Raw genomic sequence first — 26077 nt, forward strand, 5'->3', positions numbered from 1 at the left:
CCCAGGGAGCTGGGCTTACCTTCCCGGAAGCTACGGGTTCTGCATTGGCATTTCCTCCAACTACAGTGCTAAATAGCTAGGCTCGAGCGCCAGTCTTCGCCGGGGGTGGTGTTTTTAATGGGCACCCAGGAGATAATATTTTACCTGAGCTTCCACCCCCAACACCCGGTTCAATTTGGTGCGAATTTCGATTATTTTTTTGCATTTTTCTGAGACGCGTGTACTCAGTACACGCAAGCGACTGATGGTGGGTTAAATTATTTTCGATCATCACTTCAAACCGATGTGAAAAACAAAAACATAATCATAATAAGTGTTTGACAGCTGGACTTAAGCGGTTTAAAAACGATCGTTGCGCCATCTACACATAATTGCTAGTCTGGTTATTTCATTTGAAATGACGGTTGCTGCTGGTTACATATATGAAGTATGCTAGCATGAACATCTGTTATCTGTGGTATCGCGGTAAAAGAAAGCAATTCTGTTAGCTATAAATGAGTTGCAAATGCAATTTGACTGCTAATTTCAGTGTAACTGTATTCTTTTTCATTGCAGATTCAAAATGATTCAGCAGGATATTATAGATCCGGAAACTACAAGACTTGTGACGTACGAAAGCAGCATCAAGTCTGGAACTCACGGCGAAGTGTACCAAAAGCAACTTGCTCAGATTCTCTTGCTAAGACTAACACGAGAAGCGAAGGATTTCCATTTGGCCTATGAACTGACATCCGCGCATAAATTTGACGATGTTGTGCTGTACGATAAGACCGCTAAGCAATGGATTTTCATGCAGTTGAAACATGCCGACAGTAAAGAATCAAAGATAGATCTCAATGGCTTGCTTCCACAAACACATCAGGAGAAAGGAGATTTCAGTTTATACAAATATTTCTATTCGTACATGCTAATTCGGAAGAGGTTCAAGGGTAACGCTTCTTTTCTGATTTTCACCAATAAAAGACTGGATGCAAAGTTGCAAACCGCCAATGATTGCATCTCGATCAAGGATCGAGAAGTAGACGAATATCTTCGATTTACTACAGTAGGAGCAAACCACATCGAGCTTACACCGACCGAATCTACAATTCAGTCAATCATGGAGTACGCCAACAAAGATTTATATTCGCTGAAGGATGCTATCAAGCAACTTTTTACCGATGGAATCATAACAGAAGTAATACAAAACAACAAAGCCTTTTTGAATGACATTTTGGAGCAGTCGAGCAAATTTCTAATTGGATTCAAAGATACCTTCAACGACTCACTTATTTCCATTGCAAAAATATACAAAGTGCTTCAGCAAGAGCTGCACAATTTTAAACCCGTTTATAAACCAAAAGAACTCGTTATTGAAGAAGCAGAAAATGAATCTCCGCGATGCCTGACTGTGGAAGATCAGGATTTCGACCACCTGGTTGACGCCATCAGAGGTCTTTTCCGCACCGGTATTGCATCAGATTATTTGAAAAAGTACGAAAATTTTCTGGCTTTGATCCTCACAACGACTGCAAATGGACAGCTAGCAATCAAAGACACATTCAATAAGGATATAGTATGTAAAGCTGAATTGTACAGAATGTTGAAGGCTGAACTGAGTGACCTGACTAAGGAGGTTTCTACAAAACAGATGCTCTTCGATCGAAGCGGTTCACGGAGGAAAAACCATTCAATGTTCTATGCGGAGCCATCCGATGTGAGACAATTCTTTGCGCAACTTACATTATCAGCGCATCAGCCGGATGAATTGGAACCCTTCATTGTTGAAGAGTTGCACTCGTGGATGAAAATGTGGCTGCGACCTGATGTTTTAGGTAAGATGAATGGAAACGATGATAAATATGTGGTGAAAAAATTGGATGATCATTTTGAAGCAGAGCTAAAACAAGAGCATAGTAATTTCAAACCATACTTGGATCAACATTTTGTCAAGCAGTTTTGTAACGAGCTACAGTCGAGCATTGTAGAAAAGTATCCGGAATTGAATGTTACGAATCAGTTATATATAAATAGGATGCTAGTTTTTGAAAAAAATGACATGGATACTTCCGAATATTTGAATGATTCCAAATTTAACGGAAGCAAAACATCTGAGCAAGACCCCAATTCAGGATTATTGGTTTCACTCGATTATGATTCTTCGGAAACTCTTGATACAGTTGACAATATATCACTTCCAGACAGGACTTACGAGGAAATGACCGATATTCAGTTTGCAGAAAATCTGAAGTTGAGGTTTGCACATTATCAGTGTATAGTTTTAACAGCGGACCCTGGGATAGGTAAGACCGAACTTCTCCAATATGTTGCCCTAGAACATCAAAAACTGAAATCAGGTGCAGTTTTTTTGTTTTACTTGAACAGAATACAAGATTCTAAGGATATATTAGGAAATGAATCATCATTGGATGTTCTGAAATCTTCGTTATCTCCAAAGAATGTTAAACTCATACAGAACGTCTTGAACAATAAGTCTTATGATCATATTACAGTACTGTTCGACGGGTACGACGAAATACATGAAAAAAATAGAAAAAGAATTAATAATCTGTTTGAGCTTTTATTGAAAGTGAAACATGTTCAACTTGTTGTAAGTGTAAGAAATCATGAGAAGAAAACACTGCAGAACTTTTTCATGAAGAACAAGTATAATGTTGGATATTTTTCTTTGGAACCGTTCAATAGCGAAAATATTATTGAATATCTTGCACAGTCTTGGAAGGCAAGCGTAAACATTGATTCTAATACTAAATTCAATTCATATTCCAAATTCTTGGTTGAGAAATTTTACAGCTTGTGTAGAGTTCCACTGATGGTCAAAATGATGGCTGAAATCTACAAACAACGTTTCGAACAATTCAAAGGAACTGGAATTTTCGATAAAGAAAGTGAAACAAGTTATTTAGAAAGAGAGTTCCTAGAAGTTGAGCATATTTACGAAGTTTTCATAGAAAAATGTTTACTTGTGAAGATAGAGGATGCATGCAATGGGATTGGGAAAGTCGATACGAACAAACAAATTTTTGATGGATTTTATCTTGATCATCAACTCCTAGCAATAGAATTTCTTGATGTTGGTGAGCTTAAATTTATATTTAATAACCCAAAGTATATGAAAAAACGGGACTGCATCCAAAAATATCATCTGAATCAGTTTGAGAAATCCATTCTTGTAAAATTTGTTGGAGATCATGTATTTTTTTCACATCATTCCTACGCTGAGTATTTTGTCGCAAACCTTCTGTGGGACGATTTCGTGTACTTGAAAAGCATCATTAAAAAAGTTTTGTCTTTTTTTGCGGGAATAAGAAGGTTTTTCATTAAAATCATTGAAAAAAATATCAAACTGTTTGAATCGAGAATCGCACAAGAAACGTCGTTTGTTTCCAAAAATGTCGTTTTTTGGGCTTGTGAAAGTAATGCCGTAGAGTTGTTGAAGTTTGCGCTTTCGAAAACATTTCTGTTTAGGCCAAGGGAGGCCAAAATGCTACACATTGCCATCAAAAACGGCTGTGACAAAACATGTTCATATTTGATTCAAGACTGTGGAGTACACCCCGATGTTAAGTATCATGGTGGTCTGGCTCCTTTACATTCGGCCATTATATACGGACATAGAAATTTAATGCTGCTACTGCTAGAAAAAGGAGCTGACATCAACATTCGAAACACAGAGGGATGGTCAGCTCTGCATTATGCAGTTCATCACAAACGAATAGCAATTGCTAAGTTTTTGATCGACGAAGGCATTGACGTGAACTCTATAAACAAAAACAAATGGAATGCACTTCATATTTCCTGTAATAATGGTGATGCTGATATGACGAAGGTTTTAATACAGAGAGGTGCACAGCTTGATATACAAACGAACGAAGGAAGAAGTCCTCTTCATTTGGCTGCCGCTGGAGGGCACACAGAAGTTGTAATCATTTTAATTGGAAGTTTGATCAAAAAATTTCCTTTGAGCAGTATAATCGACAATGCGTTTCAGACCGCTGTTCGTTACGGTCATAATTCTGTGAAGGAAATGCTAATCAGAAAATATCCCATGCTTGTTGACGGTGCGAAAGCTGCAGATGAACCGCTAATCCACATTGCTGCCCAGGAAGGAGTGATTAAAAAAGTTAAAAAATTGATACAAGACGGCGCCAATGTCAATGCCTTTAACAAAACAAAGCTTACAGCTCTACACCTAAGTGCAGCTGCTGGTCATCGCCCTGTTGTTGAACTGTTGATCGATAAAGGTGCAAACGTAAATGCTGTTGAAATAAATGAATGGACACCGCTACATTTGGCATGTAAAAATGGCCACAAAGAGGTTGTTCAGGTTTTGATCAAACGTGGCGCAAACATTGAGGCACTTAATAACGATAACTGGACAGCTCTTCATCTTAGTGCTTTCAAAGGTCACTGTGCTGTTGTGGATTTACTGCTCAAGAAAGGTGCAAATGTGGATGCTGCTGGTGAGCATGATATGACGCCACTCTATTCGGCATGCGGGAATGGCCATAAAGATGTAGTGCAGGCTTTGATCAAAAAGGGTGCTAACGTTCACGCATTAAATCGCAAGAAGTTGACAGCTCTTCATAGGAGTGCTTCCGAAGGATACTACGATATCGTTGATTTACTTCTTGAAAATGGTGCAAACGTCAACGCTGCTCAAATTGATAAATGGACGCCTCTCCATTGGGCTTGTCAGAACGGTCACATCGAAGTAGTAGAGGCATTACTCAGAAAAGGGGCAAACATTAACTTGTTGACCTACAATAAATCGACAGCACTACATAAAAGTGCTGCGAGAGGTCACTCCGGTATTGTAGATTTACTACTTGATAATGGTGCCAATGTCAACGCTGTTGATATGGATAACTGGACGCCACTTCATTTAGCTTGCCAGAATGGGCATAAAGAAGTTGTGGCGACGCTGATCAAAAAAAATGCCAACATTCACGAATTGAATAACAATAAATGGACAGCTCTTCATTTAAGTGCTTCCAGGGGTTGTTGCGAGATTGTTGATTTACTTCTTGAAAACGGTGCTGACGTCAACGCTGTTGAAATGGATAACTGGACGCCACTTCATTGCGCATGCCAGAATGGTTACAAGAATATAGTGATGACTTTGATTCGAAATGGCGCCAACATTGATGCAATGAATTACAACAAAATGACTGCTCTTCATAATAGTGCTTCAAAAGGTTATTGCGAAATTGTAAATTTACTACTTGATGAAAAAGCAATCGTTAACGCTGTTGACGTAGATCAATGGACAGCATTGCATTGGGCATGCCAGAATGGTCATAAAGAGGTTGTGGAGACATTGCTCAGCAGAGGAGCCAACATTCACGCAATGACGCGCAAAAAATGGACGCCACTTCATAAAAGTGCTCACAACGGTTACCAGGATATTGCAGAATTACTACTTGATAGAGGAGCAAACGTTAATGCTGTTGAAATAGATGATTGGACACCTCTTCATTGGGCATGTCAGAATGGTCATAAAGAGGTGGTGGTGACATTGCTCAAAAGAAATGCCAACATTCACGCATTGACAAACAATAAATGGACACCACTTCATAATAGCTCTTACAGAGGTCACTGCGTTGTTGCAGAACTACTACTTGAAAAGGGTGCAAACGTGAACGCTGCTGATATGGATAAATGGACATCGCTTCATTGGGCGTGCCACAATGGTCATGAAGAAGTTGCCAAGGTTTTACTTAAAAAAGGTGCCAACATTAACGCATTGACCCACAATAAATGGACGCCACTTCATAAAAGCTCATCTAGAGGTCATTTCGTTATTGTTGATTTACTACTTGATAATGGTGCAAACGTGAACGCTGTTGAAATAGATAAATGGACACCGCTACATTTGGCATGTCAAAATGGTCATGAAGATGTTGTCAAAACATTAATTGGCAGATGTGCCAACATTGACGCATTGACGGATAATAACTGGACAGCACTTCATGAGAGTGCTTTTGTTGGTAACAGTGTTATTGTGGATTTACTGCTTGATAATGGTGCAAACGTCAATGCTGTTGACGCAGATAAATGGACCCCTCTTCATTGGGCCTGCGTGAATGGACACAAAGAAGTAGCGAAGACTTTAATTAAAAGAAGTGCCAAAATTAACGCAATGACAAAAAATAAATGTACAGCACTCCATGTAAGTGCCTCAAAAGGCCACAAAGTGGTTGTAGATTTGCTACTTGATAGAGGCGCTAACATAAACGCTGTTGAAATAGGAAAATGGACAGCGCTTCATTTAGCATGTCGGAATGGTCACACAGATGTGGCTCAGACATTAATAATGAGAGGTGCCAACATAAGCGCGTCGACTCATAATAAAATTAAAGCTATTCATCTTAGTTCTCTTGGAGGACACCGCGATATTGTAGATTTACTTATTGATGAAGGTGCTAACGTTAACGATAGAGAAATAGACAAATGGACACCGCTTCATTCAGCCAGCCATAATGGCCACAAAGATGTTGTGAGGACTTTGATTAGAGAAGGTGCAAACATAAATGTATGGACTAAAAATAGATGGACTGCTTTTCATGCCAGTGTTGTCAACGCTACATTCCCCAATTCCGGTGTGAACGTTAATGCTAATAAAATAGACAAATGGACGCCATTACATTTGGCATGCCAGAATGGCCACATAGAAATAGTGGAGATTTTGACTAAAATAGGTGCCAACATTGAAGCATTGACTCAGAAAAAGTGTACAGCTCTTCATGTGAGCGCTTCCGAGGGTCACACCGATATTGTCAATTTTCTAATTGATAATGGTGCCAACGTAAACGCTACAGAAATCGAAAAATGGACACCTCTCCATTTAGCTTGCCACAATGGCCACAAAGATGTAGTGGAGACTTTGATTAGGAGATGTGGCAACATAAACTTATCAACTCAGAATGCATGGACAGCTCTTCATACAAGTGCTTCCAGCGGTCACTGTGTTATTGTCAATCTACTGCTGGATAATGGTGCCAACGTGAATGCTGTTGAAATAAACAAATGTACACCGCTTCATGTAGCATGCCAGAATGGTCATAAAAAGGTTGTTGAAGCACTGATCATAAGAAATGCCAACATCGACGCATTGACTCGCAATGAATGGACTGCTCTTCATAAAAGTGCTTCAGAAGGTCACTCAGACATAGTAGAATTACTACTAAACAAAGGGGCTAACGTAAATGCTATTGAAATAGATCAATGGACGCCACTTCATTGGGCATGTCAAAATGGCCATAAAAAGGTTGTGGAGACATTGCTCAGCAGAAGTGCCAACATTGATGCGTTGGCGCACAATAAATGGACAGCTCTTCACAACAGTGCTTCCAAAGGTCACTATGATGTTGTTGATTTACTACTCGATAAAGGTGCAAACGTTAACGCTGTTGATATAGATAAACGGACGCCACTACACTGGGCTTCTAAAAATGGTCACAAAGAGGTTGTTGAGGCACTGATCAAAAGAAATGCTAACATTGACGCATTGACCTGCAATGGATGGACAGCTCTTCATGAAAGTTCTTCCAATGGTCACTACGAAATTGTGAATCTTATCCTGGATAACAATGCCAATGAAAATACTGTCGAAATAGATTGGTCGACGTTGCTGCATTTGGCATGCCAGAATGGTCATGCAAAGGTTGTCGAGACACTGCTTAAAAGAGGTGCCAGCATTGGCGCATTAAATAGCAATGAATGGACAGCTCTCCATGAAAGTGCTTCCAAAGGTCACTGCGATATTGTGAATCTCCTCCTGGATAACAATGCAAAGGTGAACGCTGCCGATGTAGATAAATTGACACCCCTCCATTGGGCATGTCAGAATGGGCATAAAGAGGTTGTAGAGGTACTGGTTCGAAGAGGTGCCAACATTAACGCTATGACTTGCAATCAATGGACAGCTCTGCATAAAAGTGCTTCCAAAGGTCACTGTGATATTGTACATTTTCTTCTTGAAAATGGTGCAAACGTTGACGCTATTGAAATAGATTATTTGACACCACTTCATTTGGCTTGTCAAAATGGGCATAAAGTGGTTGTTGAGGCACTGATCAAAAAGAAGGCAACCGTGGACGCATTAACTAACAATGAATGGACAGCTCTTCATAAGAGTGCTTCCGAAGGTCACAGTGATATTGTAGATTTACTGCTTGATCACGGTGCAAACGTCAACGCTGTTGAAGTAAACAAATGGACTCCACTTCATCGGGCTTGTCAAAATGGCCACAGAGACGTAGTGAAGAAATTGATTAGAAGGGGTGCCAAAATTGACGCAATGACAAAAAATAAATGGACTGCTCTCCATGTAAGTGTTTTAGCAGGTCACCGGGGTATTGTTGATTTACTGCTTGACCGAAATGCAAACGTTAATTTTGCTGATGAAAACGAAATAACGCCACTTTTTTTGGCGTGCCAAATTGGTCACAAAGAAATTGTAAAGACGTTGATTAGATTTGGTGCAAATACCGTCGAATTGACTAACAACAAATGGACAGCTCTTCATGAAAGTGCTTCCAAAGGTTACTGCGATATTGTAGGTTTACTACTCGATAAAGGTGCAAACGTTAACGCCTTTGATATCAACCAGTGCACATCGCTACACTGGGCATGCCAGAATGGCCACAAAGATGTTGTGGAGACTCTGGTTCGAAAAGGAGCCATCATTGACGCATTGACTAAACAGAAATGTACAGCTCTGCATGTAAGCGCATCCAAAGGTCACTGCGAAATTGTAGAAACATTGCTTGGTAGAGGTGCAAACATAAATGCTGTTCAGAAAAACAAATGGACTCCTCTTCATTTGGCATGTCAGAATGGACACAAAGATGTAGTGGAAACTTTGATAAGTAGAGGTGCAAACATTGAATCATTGACTCGAAATAAATGCACTGCTCTTCATATAAGTGCTGCTGAAGGTCAGTGTGATATTGTCGATTTACTGCTTGATAAAGGAGCAACCGTTAACGCTGTTGATATTGAACAATGTACACCGCTTCATTGGGCAAGCCAAAATGATCGTAAAGACGTCGTGGAGATTTTGATTCGTGCACATGCAAACATTCTAGCATTGACACAAAATAATTTGACAGCTCTTCATGTGGCTGCCTCCGCAGGCCATTGCGACGTAGTAGATTTACTGCTTGATGAAGGTGCATACGTAAACGACATTGGAATAGACAAATGGACACCGCTGCATTGGGCTTGCAGAAATAATCACAAAGATGTTGTAGATAAATTGATTAATAGGGGTGCCAACATTGAAGCATCAACTCAGGAAGAATATACAGCTCTACATGTAAGTGCTTCCGAAGGTCACTGTTCCATTGTAAATTTACTGCTTGAAAAAGGCGCAAAAGTGAACGCTTTTCAAAAAGACAAATTGGATCCACTCTATTTAGCATGTCAGAATGATCACATAGACATCGTGAAAGTTTTGATTAAAAAAGGTGCAAACATTGAAGCTTCTAATCGCAGTCAGTGGACTGCTTTGCATGTAAGTGCTTTCAAAGGTCACTGCGATCTCGTAAATTTCCTGCTTGATAAAGGTGCAAAAGTGAATGCTTCTGAGAAAAACAAATCAACTTTGGCATGTCAGAATGGCCATAAAGTTGTAGTGGAGACATTGATCAAACGAGATGCCAATATTGATGCATTGACTTTGAAAAAACTCACACCTCTCCATGTAAGTGCTTCGGAAGGCCAATGCGATGTTGTAAACTTACTGCTTGCAAATGGTGCAAGCGTTCACGCCGTTGATACCGGTAGAAGAACGCCGCTTCATATGGCAAGCCAAAATGGTCACATCGATGTAGTGGAGACATTGATAAAAAATAGGGCCAACATTGAGGCATGGGCTTATAACAAATGGACACCTAATAATAAAAGTGCTTTCAAAGGTTACCGCATTTTGACAGATTTTTTGCTTAACAAACGTGTAAATCTAAACGCTGCTCGAACAGACAACTGGACTCCGCTTCATTTTGCGAGTCTGAATGGCCACAAAGGTGTTGTAGAAAGTTTGATTAGAGCTAGTGCCAACATTGAAGCATTGACTGAGGCAAAATGTACAGCGCTTCATTTGAGTGCTTTCGAAGGTTACCGCGATATTGTAGAAATTCTACTGGATAAAGGTGCAAACATAAACGCTGCGGAAACATTCAATTGGACTCCACTGCAATGGGCATGCCAGAATGGCCATAAAGAGCTTGTGGAGACATTGCTAAGCAGAGGTGCCAACATTGACGCGTTAAATAAGGAGAAACGTTCTGCTCTACATATCAGCGCTTTGAACGGTCACCCCGATTTAGTAGATTTACTGCTGGACAAAGGCGCTGTGTTCGACACTGTTGACGAAAATGGACACACGCCACTCAGTTCAGCATTGCAATACGGGCACCAAGATATAGTGGACGCTTTATCCAGACGTGACACCACGGAAGGGTTCAGTAGAATATTACCAAACGCGAGATTTTACAATTTAGAACCCTCTTCCTCCCCTACGTAAAAACTTTTGTATGGGAATTTTGGAAATTTTGTATGAAGTGTAACGCAGCAGTGGATCCCCTCTCTTTGCGTTATGCAACATTTGAGAAAAATCAACAGATTCATTTCCTCCTAGCAGCTGATTATTTTGTTAAGATCCCTATAAATACGATTACCCTGCGACACTACCAACGTTACCACACTGTCCAAGCCGTAAATAATGCATAAATACGGTGTTAAGAAAGCGAGCATTACTCTGTATGTACAATTAAAGGTAAATTAAATTGGAATTAAGCACCAATATAATTGCATTCTAGCTTCAGTTTCAAACACATTTGAATGAAGATTGCCAAAAAACGCAAACCTCGACGGAACAGACGCTATGTGTTCCAGGGTTTATTGAATAATAAGTGTGTGACATACGGGCTTCTCACGGTAGGCTAATTTATTTCAGAAATATATTCTACAGCATAATTATGAGAAAAACTGCATGAAATTGACAGTAGCATAGCACGAATACTTGCACAAATCGTGCATCAAGTTGCAAAGATGAGCATATTCAATAATGGATACACTTGAAAAGCGTTCAGAACATAAACGGCTTCCAATAGACGATAGGATAGTGAAAATAGCGAATAAAGAAATATGATAATACAACAATATAGAGTACAAACAATTATCGGAAAAGGAACTGCTTGAAAATTGACAATCCCTTTTTATTGCATGTACATGATTATGAAAATAATTTAGCAGAACAATCGACAGTATGAATCACAGAAACACAGAAACTACAGAAAAAATCACAATATTACGCATGTTGTGGGAATGTTGGGTTTTCGGTTCGAATCCTAGTTCTGCATTCGAAATAAAAGTGTTGCTTAGGCCCCATAGGTGGAAGGTGATCCGAGAACGTAACGCTACCAAAGGCCGTGATCTCGATTTCACGAAAAAAGTTGCTCGGAATCATGCAAGTGGTAGCTCAAACTACGAAATCATGATTCACGAGCATGGTTTAATGATTGGACATGTTTTCTAGTTTCGTGATATGTAAAATCGTTGATTTCTGGATTAGATTTGTTTCCGTGCAGTCTCCATCCTTTGATATTTGATTTGCTAGTCAAAAACGCGTAGAGATCGAAATCAAAAGGTACAAAAGCTATAAGCACAAAGAATATCTAACAAAAAAGTTCAAAAATTAAACTACAGGATTTTTGAACGATTTTTTCTGTATTGAAGACTTGTTTAACTTGCTAAAAGATATATGTGACACAGAAAAAAACATCATGTAAAAGGTTCCCTACTTTATTGTAATCTCGGGCCCCTACATTTGTAAACTACAGAAGATCTTAATTGTACCCACGTTATGGAGAGCATGAAGCTTCCATTAGGATTTGATTAATAGAAGGAATAATAATTGTGCCAATAAATTAAGAATTAATTATTAAAAAAAAACACAAAACACGATTTCCGGTGTAACCCTTATCCCTTATCACGGCTAATGACAAACGATGACGCATCGTATCTTTCCCCCTATTAGGCCTTTCAGCTGACAGGTCCGTGTATGCCGCTGTTTACAACTGCCGAAAAAAGACGCAAACGCTGAACTGTCATTTTCATAGGAGAACTGTCAAAGGCTCCCAAAATCAGCTGATTTTACCCGTCTTCTGATTAGGCCTATTGGTGTCTAAGCATGTGGCAACCCTGCCAATAATGACAGTTTGTTCTGGGCATGGATTGGTAAGACGAAAGAAGGAAGAAGTGCGGAAAAGAGGGAAGAAAAGGATCTCAAAGACAACAGAGGACAGAAAACTGAAGAACGACAAAAAAAGATCAAAAATGGGCATCGTTCCAGTTGAGAAGCGTAAGCCAGATGGCCACGTCGGGATAGCCTACAATCCAGATTTGGAGGATTTTGTAGGACGTTGATCCGGAAAGGACAAGGAAGCGAGCAGGTGGATTCTGAATCCGTTCGTCTTGCAAACAACGAGAGAAGATATCGGTGATCTCGACGCCGATAAACAGCGAGTTCGGTCATCGCTAGATCACACGAAACCGGGGTTGCGTGATGGACGTCTATACGGTGAGGTCCTTGGGCTTGCCACCGCTTTAAATACAATGAGTTGCGACCCCATCTGCGTGAGCTGGAACGTCTATATAGTTTACAACGTAGCTCTACAACCACACAGTGCTGAGATCGGAATTGCAGCAAGTGGCAGGGTGGCATTTATACGGCCGCAACGATCTTAACCCCCCCCCCCCCCCCATCCCTACCACACACAAACACACACACGAACACACATCCGTAGCATTATTGTTGTAATAAATATGCTTTAGTCTATTTTTGGTATTGTTGTATTGTATCATTTTTTACACATTTGACCGCCTTGGTTTCCCTATTAGTGGGTCTGTTTTTCATTTTGTATACTCTTTAATTCTTCTTCTTCTTTTTTCTACGTTGGCGCCGTCGGGCTCCTTTGGTCAGGACCAGTTGCAATTATAGACACTATAGATTCCATAGACTCGCGGAGGCGAAGACAACTGTAGCCAAACGAACTGTCAAAACACACTGATCTCGTATTCCTCAACCATGTCTCCGCGAGTCTATGGAATCTATAGTGTCTATAGTTGCAATGACTACATGCCCTGTTGTCTCAGCTTTGTTGTTACAGATTTAATTTTGTAATGTGCTGTGCACGTATTTTACGGCTTCCTCGTAAAGGTTTTCAGGTCTTTCGTGTTGAATAGCTCCACGAGATTTCGATATCGTCCATCAAAGTTGAAATTGCTTCGCGTGTTGTTATATCGGGGACAACGCAGAATTGTGTGTTCTACAGTTTTCGCTTCCTCACATAGGTCACAGTCCGTATCATCCAAGAGTTTCATTTTCCCCGTCCAGTACTTCGAGTAGTTATGGCCTGTCATAAGACGGTTCAGCAGTCTAATATCTGAACCACAGACAAACAGACGTAACACTTGCGAAATTTCCATCGACCACGCTTTTAACGATCATTTTAAATTTCCATAGTTGTGGCTTTCACAACCAGAGGCGCGCGCATCGTTTTTCTATGCGTTTGACGTTTCACACTAGCGCCTTCTGTTGACGATATTGCACAACACAGTGATTTGTGCAACTTTTCCACCAGGTGATGGTAGTGTGAACTGGGCGATGGATTTCCATGAAAATCGTTCAAGGTGTTACGTCTGTTTGTCTGTGTCTGAACCCTTCATGTTCACATCAGTGAACCACGGGTTTTCTTCAGATGCTGAAGAACGTTTTTCCCTTCGTTTGGGAATTAGTCTTCACACCATTGTTTAGCCACTTCTTCCGTACGTCCTTTGAAGTATTGCAAGGCGTCGTTAGCAAGCAATTGATTTTCCATTGGATGTTCATGCTGTCTCGTTCCTTATTTCGCTAGTTGGTCTGCCAAGTTATTTCCGAATATCGAAATGTGACTCGGAATCCATTGTAGAGCCACATTTCGCCTTGCTGCAGCTTCTATTATTTGAACTAGGATTTTTTCGCCTTCTCCGCATTCTAGGACATTACCGTCAAGGCGCCATTCACCGTGTGCCTTCGAATATTTTTTCATTATTTCCATATTATGATTGAATGATATGACAATTTCCCTTCTATTTCACCAATACAACACTAATGTATTGTTACCATGTCAAAACGCTCATTAAAAACATTTAAAAGTATCATTTTGACACTAAAGTGTGTTTACATGAAGCGGGTTTCTGCTCGTTCACTGCATTCATAGTGAAAAAACGAAAACTGCGCTAAGGTGATTGAAGCGATAAACTAAATGTAGTAACGTTTTCATTCCACCAAGAAGCAATTAAATTCACATATCAGGTATGTATTTTGCATTGCCGAAGTAAGTTTAACAAGAAAGTACGATTACTCGTACTTTTTAATTGAAACAAAAAGGCACGGTAAATGGGTACCCTAAAAATCAATGGTCTCCATTCACCGTGCCCCATATTGTCCCATATATCTAGAAAAAATCGAAAATTTGAACATTCGTTTTTCTAATAAAATCTTGCAAGTTATTACTTGTAATGAATTTAAACGAAGAAAATTCCCTTGGCTGGGTTGTTTTGATCATTTTTAAACAAAGTAGAATAAAATTTCTCATACACGGTGAATGGGTCCCTACTACCACGGTGAATGGTGACCTACCACGGAATTAGGCGACCCTACTACCCTTTACTAATTGTACTATATCACCAAATTTTGTGAAAAAAATTCTACTTTTGTGGATATTGCTTTAATTTTAACCTATAATGAAGGCAATTAAAAGCGGCACCAACAATGTTTATAAGACTGGTGTCAAATGACAGCCCTTATTTGCCCCGAATCCTCTTAGACCCACGGTGAATGGTGCCTTGACGGTACACAGCATGATACAGGCTGATTTGGAATCCGTATAGATTACGCAGTCGTATAGGTTGTTGTTCTTAATTGTTTGTAACGCCACGTGTAAGGCCATCACTTCCGCACTTGTGATGGTCGTTTCTTGTCCAAGGCGTCTTGATATTCTTTGATTGGAAAACTCGAAGAAAACACAATGGCACATCTCTTACTTTCCTTGGAAGCATTCGCGAAGATATTTTTCCGGTCTCTGAATTGTCCCTTCATGACAAAAAGGACATTTTGTTTCATCTGTTCTGTTTTGTTTGGGCCTGACCAAACCCTCCAACAAATACATTTGCTCCACGAAGCTGTAGTCTGAATCCTCCATTTCGTCCGTGTTGGCGAAGGGCAAGCTGAGCAGTTGTTCGCCCACCGCTGCCCTTTTTGAAACGTTTCGCACTATTTCCCGGGCAGCTACGTATTCCAGTCTAATATCTATCGGCTCTTGTTCACTTAAGGCCATCAACGCGTTGATGGGTATTGTTTTGGTTGTCCCAGTAGCTTTTCTTAGACTCTGATTGTTGAGTACCTCAATTTTTCGCTTGTTGGTTGGCCTTGCATTGTTGTGTACACTACAGCCGTACTCTATGATGCTTCTTACCAACCCGTTATGTACTTTCAGCATGCTCTTCGGATGTGCTCCATTTTTAATGCCGGACAACACCTTCACCATATTGGTTCTCTCTCGAACCTTTTCAGCTACAATTCTCATATGCGCCCCAAAGCTCAATGATACTTACTTACCTTACCGATCAGGCTAAGGCCGGGGTGGCCTCTGCTGTACATAGTAGCCTCCTCCATTCCACTCGGTCCATGGCTGTTTGCCTCCAGTTCCGCACTCTGCGTAGGGTCCGCAGATCGTTCTCCACTTGGTCGACCCACCTAGCTCGCTGCGCTCCACGTCTTCTTGTACCGGTCGGATGACTCTCGAGAACCATTTTAGTCGGGTTGCTATCCGACATCCTGATGACGTGACCCGCCCACCGTAGCCTCCCGATTTTCGCGGTATGGACGATGGTTGGTTCTCTTAGCAGCAGATGCAGCTCGTGGTTCATTCGCCTTCTCCAAGTCCCGTCTTCCATCTGCACTCCGCCGTAGATGGTACGCAACATCTTCCGTTCGAAAACTCCAAGGGCGCGTTGGTCCTCTGCACGTAGGGTCCATGTTTCGTGCCCATAGAGGACGACCGGTCTAATCAGCGTTTTGTAGATAGTTAACTTCGTGTTACGGCGAACTTTATTCGATCGTAGAGTTCTGCTGAGTCCAAAGTAAGCACGATTTCCTGCCACAATGCGCCTCTCAATTTCTCTGCTGGTGTCGTTGTCGGCGGTCACTACACTGAAATAAATTTTATGGTAACCTGAACCATTCAACTATGTTCAATTTTACCATATCAAAAAATAGTAATGATAACCATAGTTTTTTTCATTCCCTGTTGTGCATTTGGACGAGTCGGACGTGTGCTCCGTATCTCACCACGCGATAGACCTCGTAGAAGTAGAGTTTTTTCCCCCGCAATTGCGGAAGGTTTTTTATATCGTGCGTTCTCCTGCTTGTGCGAAGTGTAGTGTCGCAAGGTGGTATCCAGCGCAACGCGGAAGCGAGGTGCTTGCATCATCGTACATCAAGGTCAACGAATAATCGCATCCAAAAGTCATCATTATCGCCATCATCAGCCCCTTCGTCAACAAAGAGGACGGCGGCGACGGGTGCGAAGGCAGACGCGACGGACAGCTTTACCATCTGCCTGCCTGTGATAAATATCTACCTGCTCCGGTCAGATAAGTATCACTCTTTCGATACACTCTTTTGTCCGCCCAATTTGTTTTGATCGGTTTTGTCTATTGTATCCCCAGTCCACATTCGACCACGTGCTTTTTTTGACATCCATAACAGTGGTTCCCAAACTACTGTATACGGGTAAGGGTGTACAAACTGTAAATAACAGAACATTTTTTTTTTGTTTTTTTTTTTGTTTTTTTTTATTAGCTATTTTTTTCTTTTTTTTCAATACCGTTTTTTTGCATCCTACAGGGTGCGCTAAAATAAACATAAGAATTGAATTCGTATATAATTAGTACAAGTTTTTTTTTTTGCTTTATTTTTTTTTATATATTATTAACATTGTTTGGTTTACAAACCAAACAGTTGTCGTTCTAAGGAAGAAAGTGCACTGTAAATACTTTAAGGTTTTTCTCTTCCTCTTTTGCACTTTTGAGTTATTTTCCATAAATTTGTTTCCACATGGACGATTCGATTGGAGGCGAAACGCCTCCCAATGATATCATTGCTCGTACGCGGTTTTATCAGCCATCTTCGCCTGGACCTTGGGTTGTCTATTTCCGGCGCAAATGCAAACCATTGAATATGCTTTCGATTTCTCGAGAGCTGACGCGTAAGTATCCTGGGACCGTTGTTCACCAAGTGAAAGCATCCAAGCTGCGTGTTACCGCACCTAGCTACAAAGCAGCAAATGAAATTGCTCAACACGAAGCGTTTACTGTTGAATACGCGGTCTATGTGCCAGCACGAGAAGTGGAGGTGGAGGGGAAGATCCTCGACGAAATGCTGACATGTGAGGACATCAAGACCGGCTTTGGTCGATTCAAAAATAGGTCAATTCCTGATGTGGCTATCCTAGACTGTAAACGCTTATCTAAGGTTTCCATGGAAGGAAATAAAAAGGTGTACTCGCCTTCAGCGTTTTTTCGAGTGACTTTTCCAGGTTCCGTCCTCCCGGAATTTGTTGTAATTGATGGTGGTTTTTACCCAGTGCATCTTTTTAGGCCGAAGGTTTTTAATTGTACCAAATGCAAGCAGTTTGGTCACAGTGATAGCTTTTGCGACAACAAGCCCCGTTGTGGCAAATGCAACCAAGCTCACTTGGAGGACTCTTGCACACAGGAAGCGGAAAAATGTAGCTACTGTGGCGGAGATCCACACGACTTGCAAGTTTGCCCGGCTTACAAAAGACGCATTCGAAATGAGAGTCGCTCTATCATAAAGCGCTCCAAACAGACATATGCGGAGATGGTGAAATCTTTTAAAACACCAGATTCCGTGTCTGAATCAGCTGTCCCAGTTGAAAATCCCTATCAGGAGTTGTCTTCCGATGATCAGGACGATGGCGAAACTGATGAGGGTGGATCTCTTTCGGAGGTACACGCACCTGGAAAAAGGAAGTCATCATCTTCCCCGGGATTGCGCCGAAAGGTCTTTTTAAAGTCTTCCCTCAAAAGTTTGCCTAATGATAAAGGAGACGGGGTAAACTTAAAAACTCCGAAGAATCAGGTTCCTCTAGCTTCAGCTCCATGTTGTAGCAAGAACCTGTCACCCCCGTCTCCGCCTGTTAAATACACTTCAAAGAGAAATAATCGACAAGGTAGCAAGAAAAAAGCTACCAAAGTTCCTCGCAGTTCAAGCAAGCCTCCTAGACCCAAGCGAGGACTGTTTACTTTTAGGGTTCTCGTGGATCGCTTATATAATGCCCTCAGCCTTCCAGAAACTTTAAGAGGCATTATTGATATGTTTATACCTACAGTAGAAGAATATTTTCGGAATCTGACACAATCATGGCCCCTCCTTGCTGCGATCATATCTTTCGATGGATAATTCATCAAGTGAGGTACAAGATATGATCACTGTGCTACAGTGGAACTGTCATAGTCTAAAACCTAAGTTAGACCTGTTTAAGTTTTTGATTCACAACTCTGATTGTGATATTTTTGCCCTTTGTGAAACATGGCTTTCTTCTGAAGATGAACTCAACTTCCACGATTTTAACATTATACGCCAGGATAGAGATGACCATTATGGGGGAGTTCTTTTGGGGATCAAAAAGACTTACTCATTTTATAGAATTCCAATCGCGACTCATCCTGGCGTAGAAATCGTCGCTTGCCAAATAAACGTAAAGGGTAAAGAACTTTGCGTAGCTTCCGTTTACATTCCTCCAAGAATTTCAATTAACCGCCGTCATCTTTGGAATGCGGTTTCTGCACTATCACATCCAGTTTTAATTCTGGGTGATATGAACGCGCATGGTACAGGGTGGGGCGAACCATATGACGATAATAGAGCGGCCATTTTCTATGACTTGTGCGACGATTTCAATTTGAACATTTTAAATACAGGTGAAGTGACACGTATTGCATCTGACGGCAAAGAAAGTCGTCTCGACCTATCACTGGGGTCAAGTTCACTATCATTCGATTGCTTGTGGAAGGTAATCGAGGATCCTCATGGTAGTGATCACTTACCCATTATAACCACCATAAAGCATAATAGTGAAAGGTCAGACCATCCAATTCAGGTTCCTTTTGACCTCACAAGGAATATCGATTGGCAAAAGTATGCAGAAGCGGTATCTTTTGGCATCGAATCATTCAATCCCCTCCCACCTTTGGATGAGTATCGATTCCTGTCTGAACTGATATATAAGAGTGCATTAGAATCACAAAAACGACGAGTTCCAAGTGCAACTTTCATAAGAAGACCCGCCACACTAGGCTGGGATGATGATTGCACCCAGTTGTATCTTAAAAAATCTGATGCTTTCAAAGCTTTTCGTAGGCATGGTACTTCAGATCTTTTTCAAGAGTATGCTAAGCTCGAAAGACAGCTGAAGAACCTGCTGAAAGCGAAGAAGCGTAGTTATTGGCGACACTTCATTGAGGGCCTCTCTAGAGAAACTTCAATGACAACGCTTTGGAGAGTGGCTCGCAACATGCGAAACCGCTCTTCTTCTAATGAGAGTGACGAATACTCCAACCGTTGGATATTCAGCTTTGCGAAAAAGGTCTGCCCAGACTCAGTCCCAGCACAACCGATTTCTTGGGAAACATCCCCAAGAGACGGTTCTCTGGACAGACCCTTCACTATGCTGGAACTTTCTATGGCTCTTCTTTCATCAAACAATTCCGCTCCGGGACGCGATATGATCAAGTTCAATCTTCTAAAGAATCTCCCAGATATCGCGAAAAGACGATTACTGGACCTGTTCAACTCATTCATGGAGAGCAACATCGTTCCGCATGAATGGAGACAGGTCAAAGTAATAGCTATTCAAAAGCCTGGTAAACCAGCGTCTGATCATAATTCATACCGCCCAATTGCTATGTTATCATGTTTAAGGAAATTGTTGGAAAAAATGATCCTATCACGACTCGATCATTGGGTCGAATCGAATAACTTGCTTTCAAATACACAGTTCGGGTTTCGCAAGGGCAAAGGAACAAACGATTGTCTAGCGTTGCTTTCAACAGATATTCAACTGGCCTTTGCGGAAAAGGAGCAACTGGCTTCAGTTTTCTTGGATATTAAGGGCGCCTTTGATTCAGTTTCCATAGGAATATTGTCAGAAAAACTGCACAATAGTGGACTTCCAGGAATTTTAAATAATTTCTTGTATAATTTGTTGTCAGAAAAACATATGAGCTTCAATCTCGGACAACTGACAACTTCCAGAATAAGTTACATGGGCCTACCCCAAGGCTCATGTTTAAGTCCCTTGCTTTATAATTTTTACGTGAAAGACATTGATAGTTGCTTGGAAGGACAATGCACGCTAAGACAACTTGCAGATGATGCTGTGGTTTCTCTAAAAGGCCCACATGCAGAAATGTTGCAAAGACCATTGCAAAATTCTCTAAATAATCTGTCAATCTGGGCAAGAGATTTAGGGATCGAGTTTGCTCCGCAAAAAACTCAATTGGTTGTGTTTTCTAGAAAGCGGAACCCAGCCCAACTGAAACTCAATCTTTTGGGAATAGAAATCGACCAGTCTTTGACTTCGAAATACCTTGGGGTCTGGTTTGATTCAAAAGGCACTTGGGGTACCCAAATCAAGTATTTGGTGCAAAAATGTCAACAAAGGATCAATTTTCTACGCACAATTACCGGAACATGGTGGGGTGCTCACCCGGAAGACCTCATAAAACTTTACAAAACGACTATTCTCTCTGTTATTGAGTATGGCTCTTTCTGCTTCCACTCAGCAGCAAACTGCCACCTAATAAAGTTGGAACGAATTCAATACCGTTGTTTGCGTATTGCTCTCGGCTGTATGCACTCAACGCATAATGCGAGCCTTGAGGTCCTGGCAGGGGTGAAACCTCTCCAGAACCGATTCTGGGAGCTCTCGCTAAGGTTACTTATCAAGTGTGGAGTGAGCAACACACTTGTCATTGAAAATTTCGAAGAAATGCTCAGTCTGAACACTCAATCAAAATTCATGAGAATCTATCTGTTCTACATGTCATCTGATATAAGCCTACCAAGTTATAATCCTCCCCGTGTACACTTCACTAATGACAGTTCCTCTGTTAAATACGATCTGTCCATGAAACAAGCTATTCATGGAATACCAGATCAACTTCGATGTATATCTATTCCTCGCATTTTTAACGAAAAGTACCAAAATGTCAATTCCTGTAAGAGATTCTTCACTGATGGGTCTCGCATAAATGGATCCACTGGTTTCGGTGTTTTCAATGAAAATTTCACCGCCTTCCGCAAACTTCAGGAACCTTGTTCGGTTTATGTTGCTGAGCTGGCAGCAATCAACTTCGCTTTGGGGATGATTTCCAACATGCCCGTAGACCATTTCTTCATCTTCTCGGATAGCCTTAGTTCGATTGAGGCACTCCGGTCGATGAAACCTGTAAAACATTCATCTTACTTTCTTACAAAAATAAGGGAGCAGATGGGTGCACTGGTCGAAAGATCATACAAGATTACCTTTGTATGGGTCCCCTCACATTGCTCAATTTATGGCAATGAGAAGGCGGACTCTCTCGCAAAGGTGGGCGCACAGGAAGGTGAGATCTATGATAGAAGAATTTCACATGATGAATTTTTCCATTTTGTTCGCCAGAGTTCTCTTCAAAGTTGGCAAAATGATTGGCGAGATGGCCAGCTGGGACGGTGGTTACATTCCATTATTCCTAATGTTTCTTTGCGAGTGTGGTGGTATGGTCTGGATGTAAGTCGCAATTTCATTCGCGTGATGTCAAGACTTATGTCCAACCATTACTCGCTAGACGCGCATTTACACAGGATTAACCTCGCGTTGAGCAATGTTTGTACTAAGTGCGGTTCCGGTTATGATGACATCGACCACGTAGTTTGGCAATGCCCGGATAATGACGCCTCCAGAGCGCTACTTTTGGATACCCTTGAGGCCCGAGGTAGACAACCCTTTGTTCTTGTGAGAGATGTGTTGGGGACCCGCGATGTCACATACATGGGATGTATTTTCGACTTTCTTCGCTCTGCTGGTATAAAAGTTTAATTTGCTTGTGTTTTCTTCTCCAGTTTTTTTTTCTCTGTTTTGTCCTCTTTGTGTTACCAAGCTGCTCCTGGCCATCCGGAAAACCAAGTCCCACAACAAGTTGGTACCAACACCACAAGGCACCGAATACGCTAGCAAGATGCGATTCACCCCCGGATGAGCAGCAGTGAAACCTTTGGCCCAATCCTTACCCTGTCCATCCCTCAAAATGTGACCTTCTAACCTCGAGCTGCCACGAGTACCCTGGCTTCCACCCATTACTAACAGATATCATTAAAAAGTTATTACTCTGTATAATGTATACTTTTAAGTACAAAGAATGATCCTCGGCTCCGTAAAGCGTTATACGCGATTGAGCCCCAAATAAACGAACTAGATAAAAAAAAAAAAAACATGGTTTTGATGATAATTACGATGTTTCAATTTTACTATGATTTGACAGCCAACAAAATAGTAATTGGAACTAAAAACATAGTTCCCATAATCAAGTCTTTCGTGCTTGTCAGAACCATTTTTGCGTTTTCTTGTTAACATTTCCATGGTAAGTTTGAACATTCCACTTTTTTGTCATGCTCCTCCGGCCATCTTTCAGAAATGTGCCCAAGTGTAAAACGTTATTTATGAAACCAAATTTGCTTGAAGAATTTTGCAGCTGCTGGTGAACTTCGAGAAATTTGTTCAAGGTAAGCAAATAATTCATTGATTTCCGGTTAATAAACTCTAATTGAAATCATCAATAAAATTTCAGAGCTTTGCCCCCGACCGAGCTACCACCAACAATCATTTTCCCTCCGGCACCAAAAACCTTACGCTAACGAACTGCTGTTTCCAAACCTATTCGCTGATGCTCTTGCGATTTTGGACCGGAACCCCCGGAGACAATCAGTAACAGCAGAACTCGATGGGGACCTTGGATTTCGGCATCAAAAAGACATCGACGAAAATGTTTCCAACGTTTAAAATCCGCCGTAAGTCCTCATATCAGAAATGAAGTAGGAGCTGTATGCGATGGAGATTTTCCTGGTTTTTTCATTCGTTTCTTTTTCCAGCTTGTGCATACTTCACCCAGAGAATTGAAGATGACCCTTCTGGTGCCAAACAGCAGAATACTCCAGTGAAAACTATTCGAGACAGTGGAGCTTCCGGATAGACGATCATTTCTTCAACTTTGCATCCCCCATCAACTTTGCTTGCTGAACCCGAGGCATAACCGGAACTACTTCAACGAAGACATACGGCGAGGAGCACGATGATGATCTCAGTTTTTGGAGCCGCTTCTAGGGCGTCATAAATCACGGAACGGGTCACAGAACGACTACGGTGGATTGAGCTATTACATTGTTATTTATTGTGCATTGTTTGAATAAATATAAACAAAAGTATTTTCTACCATTTTTTTTATTTTAAAAATTAACGATCAAGGTGACACTACAATGAAACCACACGCATAGTAATCAGAACCATTTGACCATGGTTAAACATACTATGCTGTTTGTCATGCACATAGTAAAATGAACTCTAAAATAAAATTTAAAATTACCACGAAATGTAAACATTTATCGGCATAGTAAAGTGGACCCTGCACATGGTAATTTCAAAAATAAATTATGGTCTACCAAAATCAAGTAGTAAAAGTGTTTTATTTTAACCCTATGATTTGGTACAGGTTACTATGTTCCTTTTTCCAGTGTAGTGAGCCCAAGTGCATGAATTCTTCAACCGTCGATATGAATTCGGGGTGGCGGGCGCGGTGATTCCTCCCTGGAGCCCTTTGCCATCATGTACTTCGTCTTCGACACATTAATGACTAATCCGATTCGCCTGGCTTCACTCTTTAGTCAGATGTACGTTTCCGCCATCGTCTCAAATTTACGAGCAATAATATCAATATCATCAGCGAAACCAAGCAGCTGAACGGACTTCGTGAAAATCGTACCACTCGTGTACTCGTGTACCAATGTTGAACAGCAAGCACGAAAGACCATCACCTTGCCGTAACCCTCTGCGAGATTCGAAGGGACTCGAGAGTGTCCCTGATACTCGAACTACGCACATCACTCGATCCATCGTCGCCTTGATCAATCGTATCAGTTTATCCGGGAATCCGTATTCGTGCATAATCTGCCATAGCTGTTCTCGATCCATTGTATCATACGCCGATTTGAAATCGATGAACAAGTGATGTGTGGGCACGTTGTATTCGCGGCATTTCTGCAACACCTGGCGGATGGCGAACATCTGGTCCGTTGTAGCGCGTTCACCCATAAATCCAGCCTGATATTGCCCCACGAACTCTCTTGCAATCGGTGATAGACGGCGGCATAAAATTTGGGAGAGTACCTTGTAGGCAGCGCTCAGTAATGTGATCGCGCGATAGTTCCCGCAATCCAACTTGTCGCCCTTTTTGTAGATGGGACACACGATACCTTCCATCCATTCCTCCGGTAATACTTCCTCCTCCCAAATCTTGGTAATGACCCAGTGTAGTGCTCTCACCAGTGCTTCTCCACCGTATTTTAGAAGCTCGCTTGGTAGTTGATCTGCCCCAGCGGCTTTGTTGTTTTTCAACCGGCCAACCTCCTCCTCAATCTCTTGGAGGTCAGGGGCCGGAAGTGTTTCGTCCTGTACACATACTCCTAAATCTGTTACCACGCCACCTTCGGTACTTGCAACGTCGCCATTGAGGTGCTCATCGTAATGCTGCCGCCACCTGTCGACCACCTCACGCTCGCTCGTGAGAATATTCCCGTAATTATCTCGGCACATGTCGGCTTGTGGCACGAAGCCTCTGCGCGAGCGGTTCAGCTTCCGGGGCTGCAAAACGGTGAGTCGATAAGGAGAGCGTCTAACATAGCTCTGATCCTCACAAGTTCCTACCTCATGCTTCCACGGGTCAAACGATGACAAAGACCGCCAGCTAAGAGTTGTGTGCTTAGCTGGTAGTGCAGCCTGGGCACTGTTGTCCTTCTGACTTCAGCTAGATTGAGGAGGTACGACCCGAGCGTCTGTTCACCAAGGAGGTGCGGCTCAAACAGCGTCTGTTCTGGCATCCAGCGGCTGAGTAAGAAACGCTGCACCACGCCCAGCTAGATCCAAGGTGGTAGCCCCATCAGCGTGGTCGTCCTAGTGTTGGTTGGGACGTTAAACAGAACTGGCACGATGGCCCTCCGGCGAGACAGGAGTGTTGGCGTAGGCCCAATAAGCCACCCGTAAAAATCCCCATTGCGAATAACATAGGAGAAAATACGACTCGAAAAAAAAAACAACCAATTGAGTTTTTTGCGGAGCAAACTCGATCCCCAAATCTCTTGCCCAGATTGACAGATTATTTAGAGAATTTTGCAATGGTCTTTGCAACATTTCTTCATGTGGGCCTTTTAGAGAAACCACCGCATCATCTGCAAGTTGTCTTAACGTGCATTCTGCCGTGTGCAGCATAGTTGTCCCATGTTAATAGGGAATCCCATAGAACATGGGACAACTATGCTGCCCACGGCAGCATTGGCCTCCCAAGCAACTATCAATGTCTTTCACGTAAAAATTATAAAGCAAGGAACTTAAACATGAGCCTTGGAGTAGGCCCATGTGGCTAATTCTGGAAGTTGTCAGTTGTCCGAGATTGAAGCTCATATGTTTTTCTGACAACAAATTATACAAGAAATTATTTAAAATTCCTGGAAGTCCACTATTGTGCAGTTTTTCTGACAATATTCCTATGGAAACTGAATCAAAGGCGCCCTTAATATCCAAGAAAACTGAAGCCAGTTGCTCCTTTTCCGCAAAGGCCAGTTGAATATCTGTTGAAAGCAACGCTAGACAATCGTTTGTTCCTTTGCCCTTGCGAAACCCGAACTGTGTAT

The 26077-nt window shown here is 41.7% G+C and overlaps 2 protein-coding genes and 1 long non-coding RNA gene across 7 annotated transcripts in view; 2 read left to right on the forward strand and 1 right to left on the reverse strand.

Annotated features, from left to right (window-relative positions):
- LOC115253776 (uncharacterized) overlaps positions 1–16241 on the forward strand; it is a 34303-nt gene extending 18062 nt beyond the window's left edge. For 3 of the 4 annotated variants that reach the window (XM_062844545.1, XM_062844544.1, XM_062844546.1), the window contains exon 3: positions 556–16239. In XM_062844545.1, the coding sequence (XP_062700529.1) occupies positions 563–10531 (9969 nt within the window). In that variant the 5' untranslated portion in view covers positions 556–562 and the 3' untranslated portion in view covers positions 10532–16239. Of the gene's footprint in view, positions 1–555 lie in introns of all 4 variants that reach the window. The other variant, XM_062844547.1, reaches the window with a different exon arrangement.
- Positions 1–26077, reverse strand: part of LOC115256613 (uncharacterized) — a 289353-nt gene that overhangs the window by 198427 nt on the left and 64849 nt on the right. The gene's annotated exons all lie outside the window — the stretch shown is intronic.
- Positions 22675–23599, forward strand: LOC134284964 (uncharacterized). Its single transcript, XR_009996032.1, has 3 exons — positions 22675–22900; positions 22966–23185; positions 23267–23599. It is a non-coding gene; the product is annotated as an uncharacterized LOC134284964 (long non-coding RNA).

Source organism: Aedes albopictus, chromosome 1 (genome assembly GCF_035046485.1).
Source record: "Aedes albopictus strain Foshan chromosome 1, AalbF5, whole genome shotgun sequence".
Classification (NCBI taxonomy): Eukaryota; Metazoa; Arthropoda; class Insecta; order Diptera; family Culicidae; genus Aedes; species Aedes albopictus.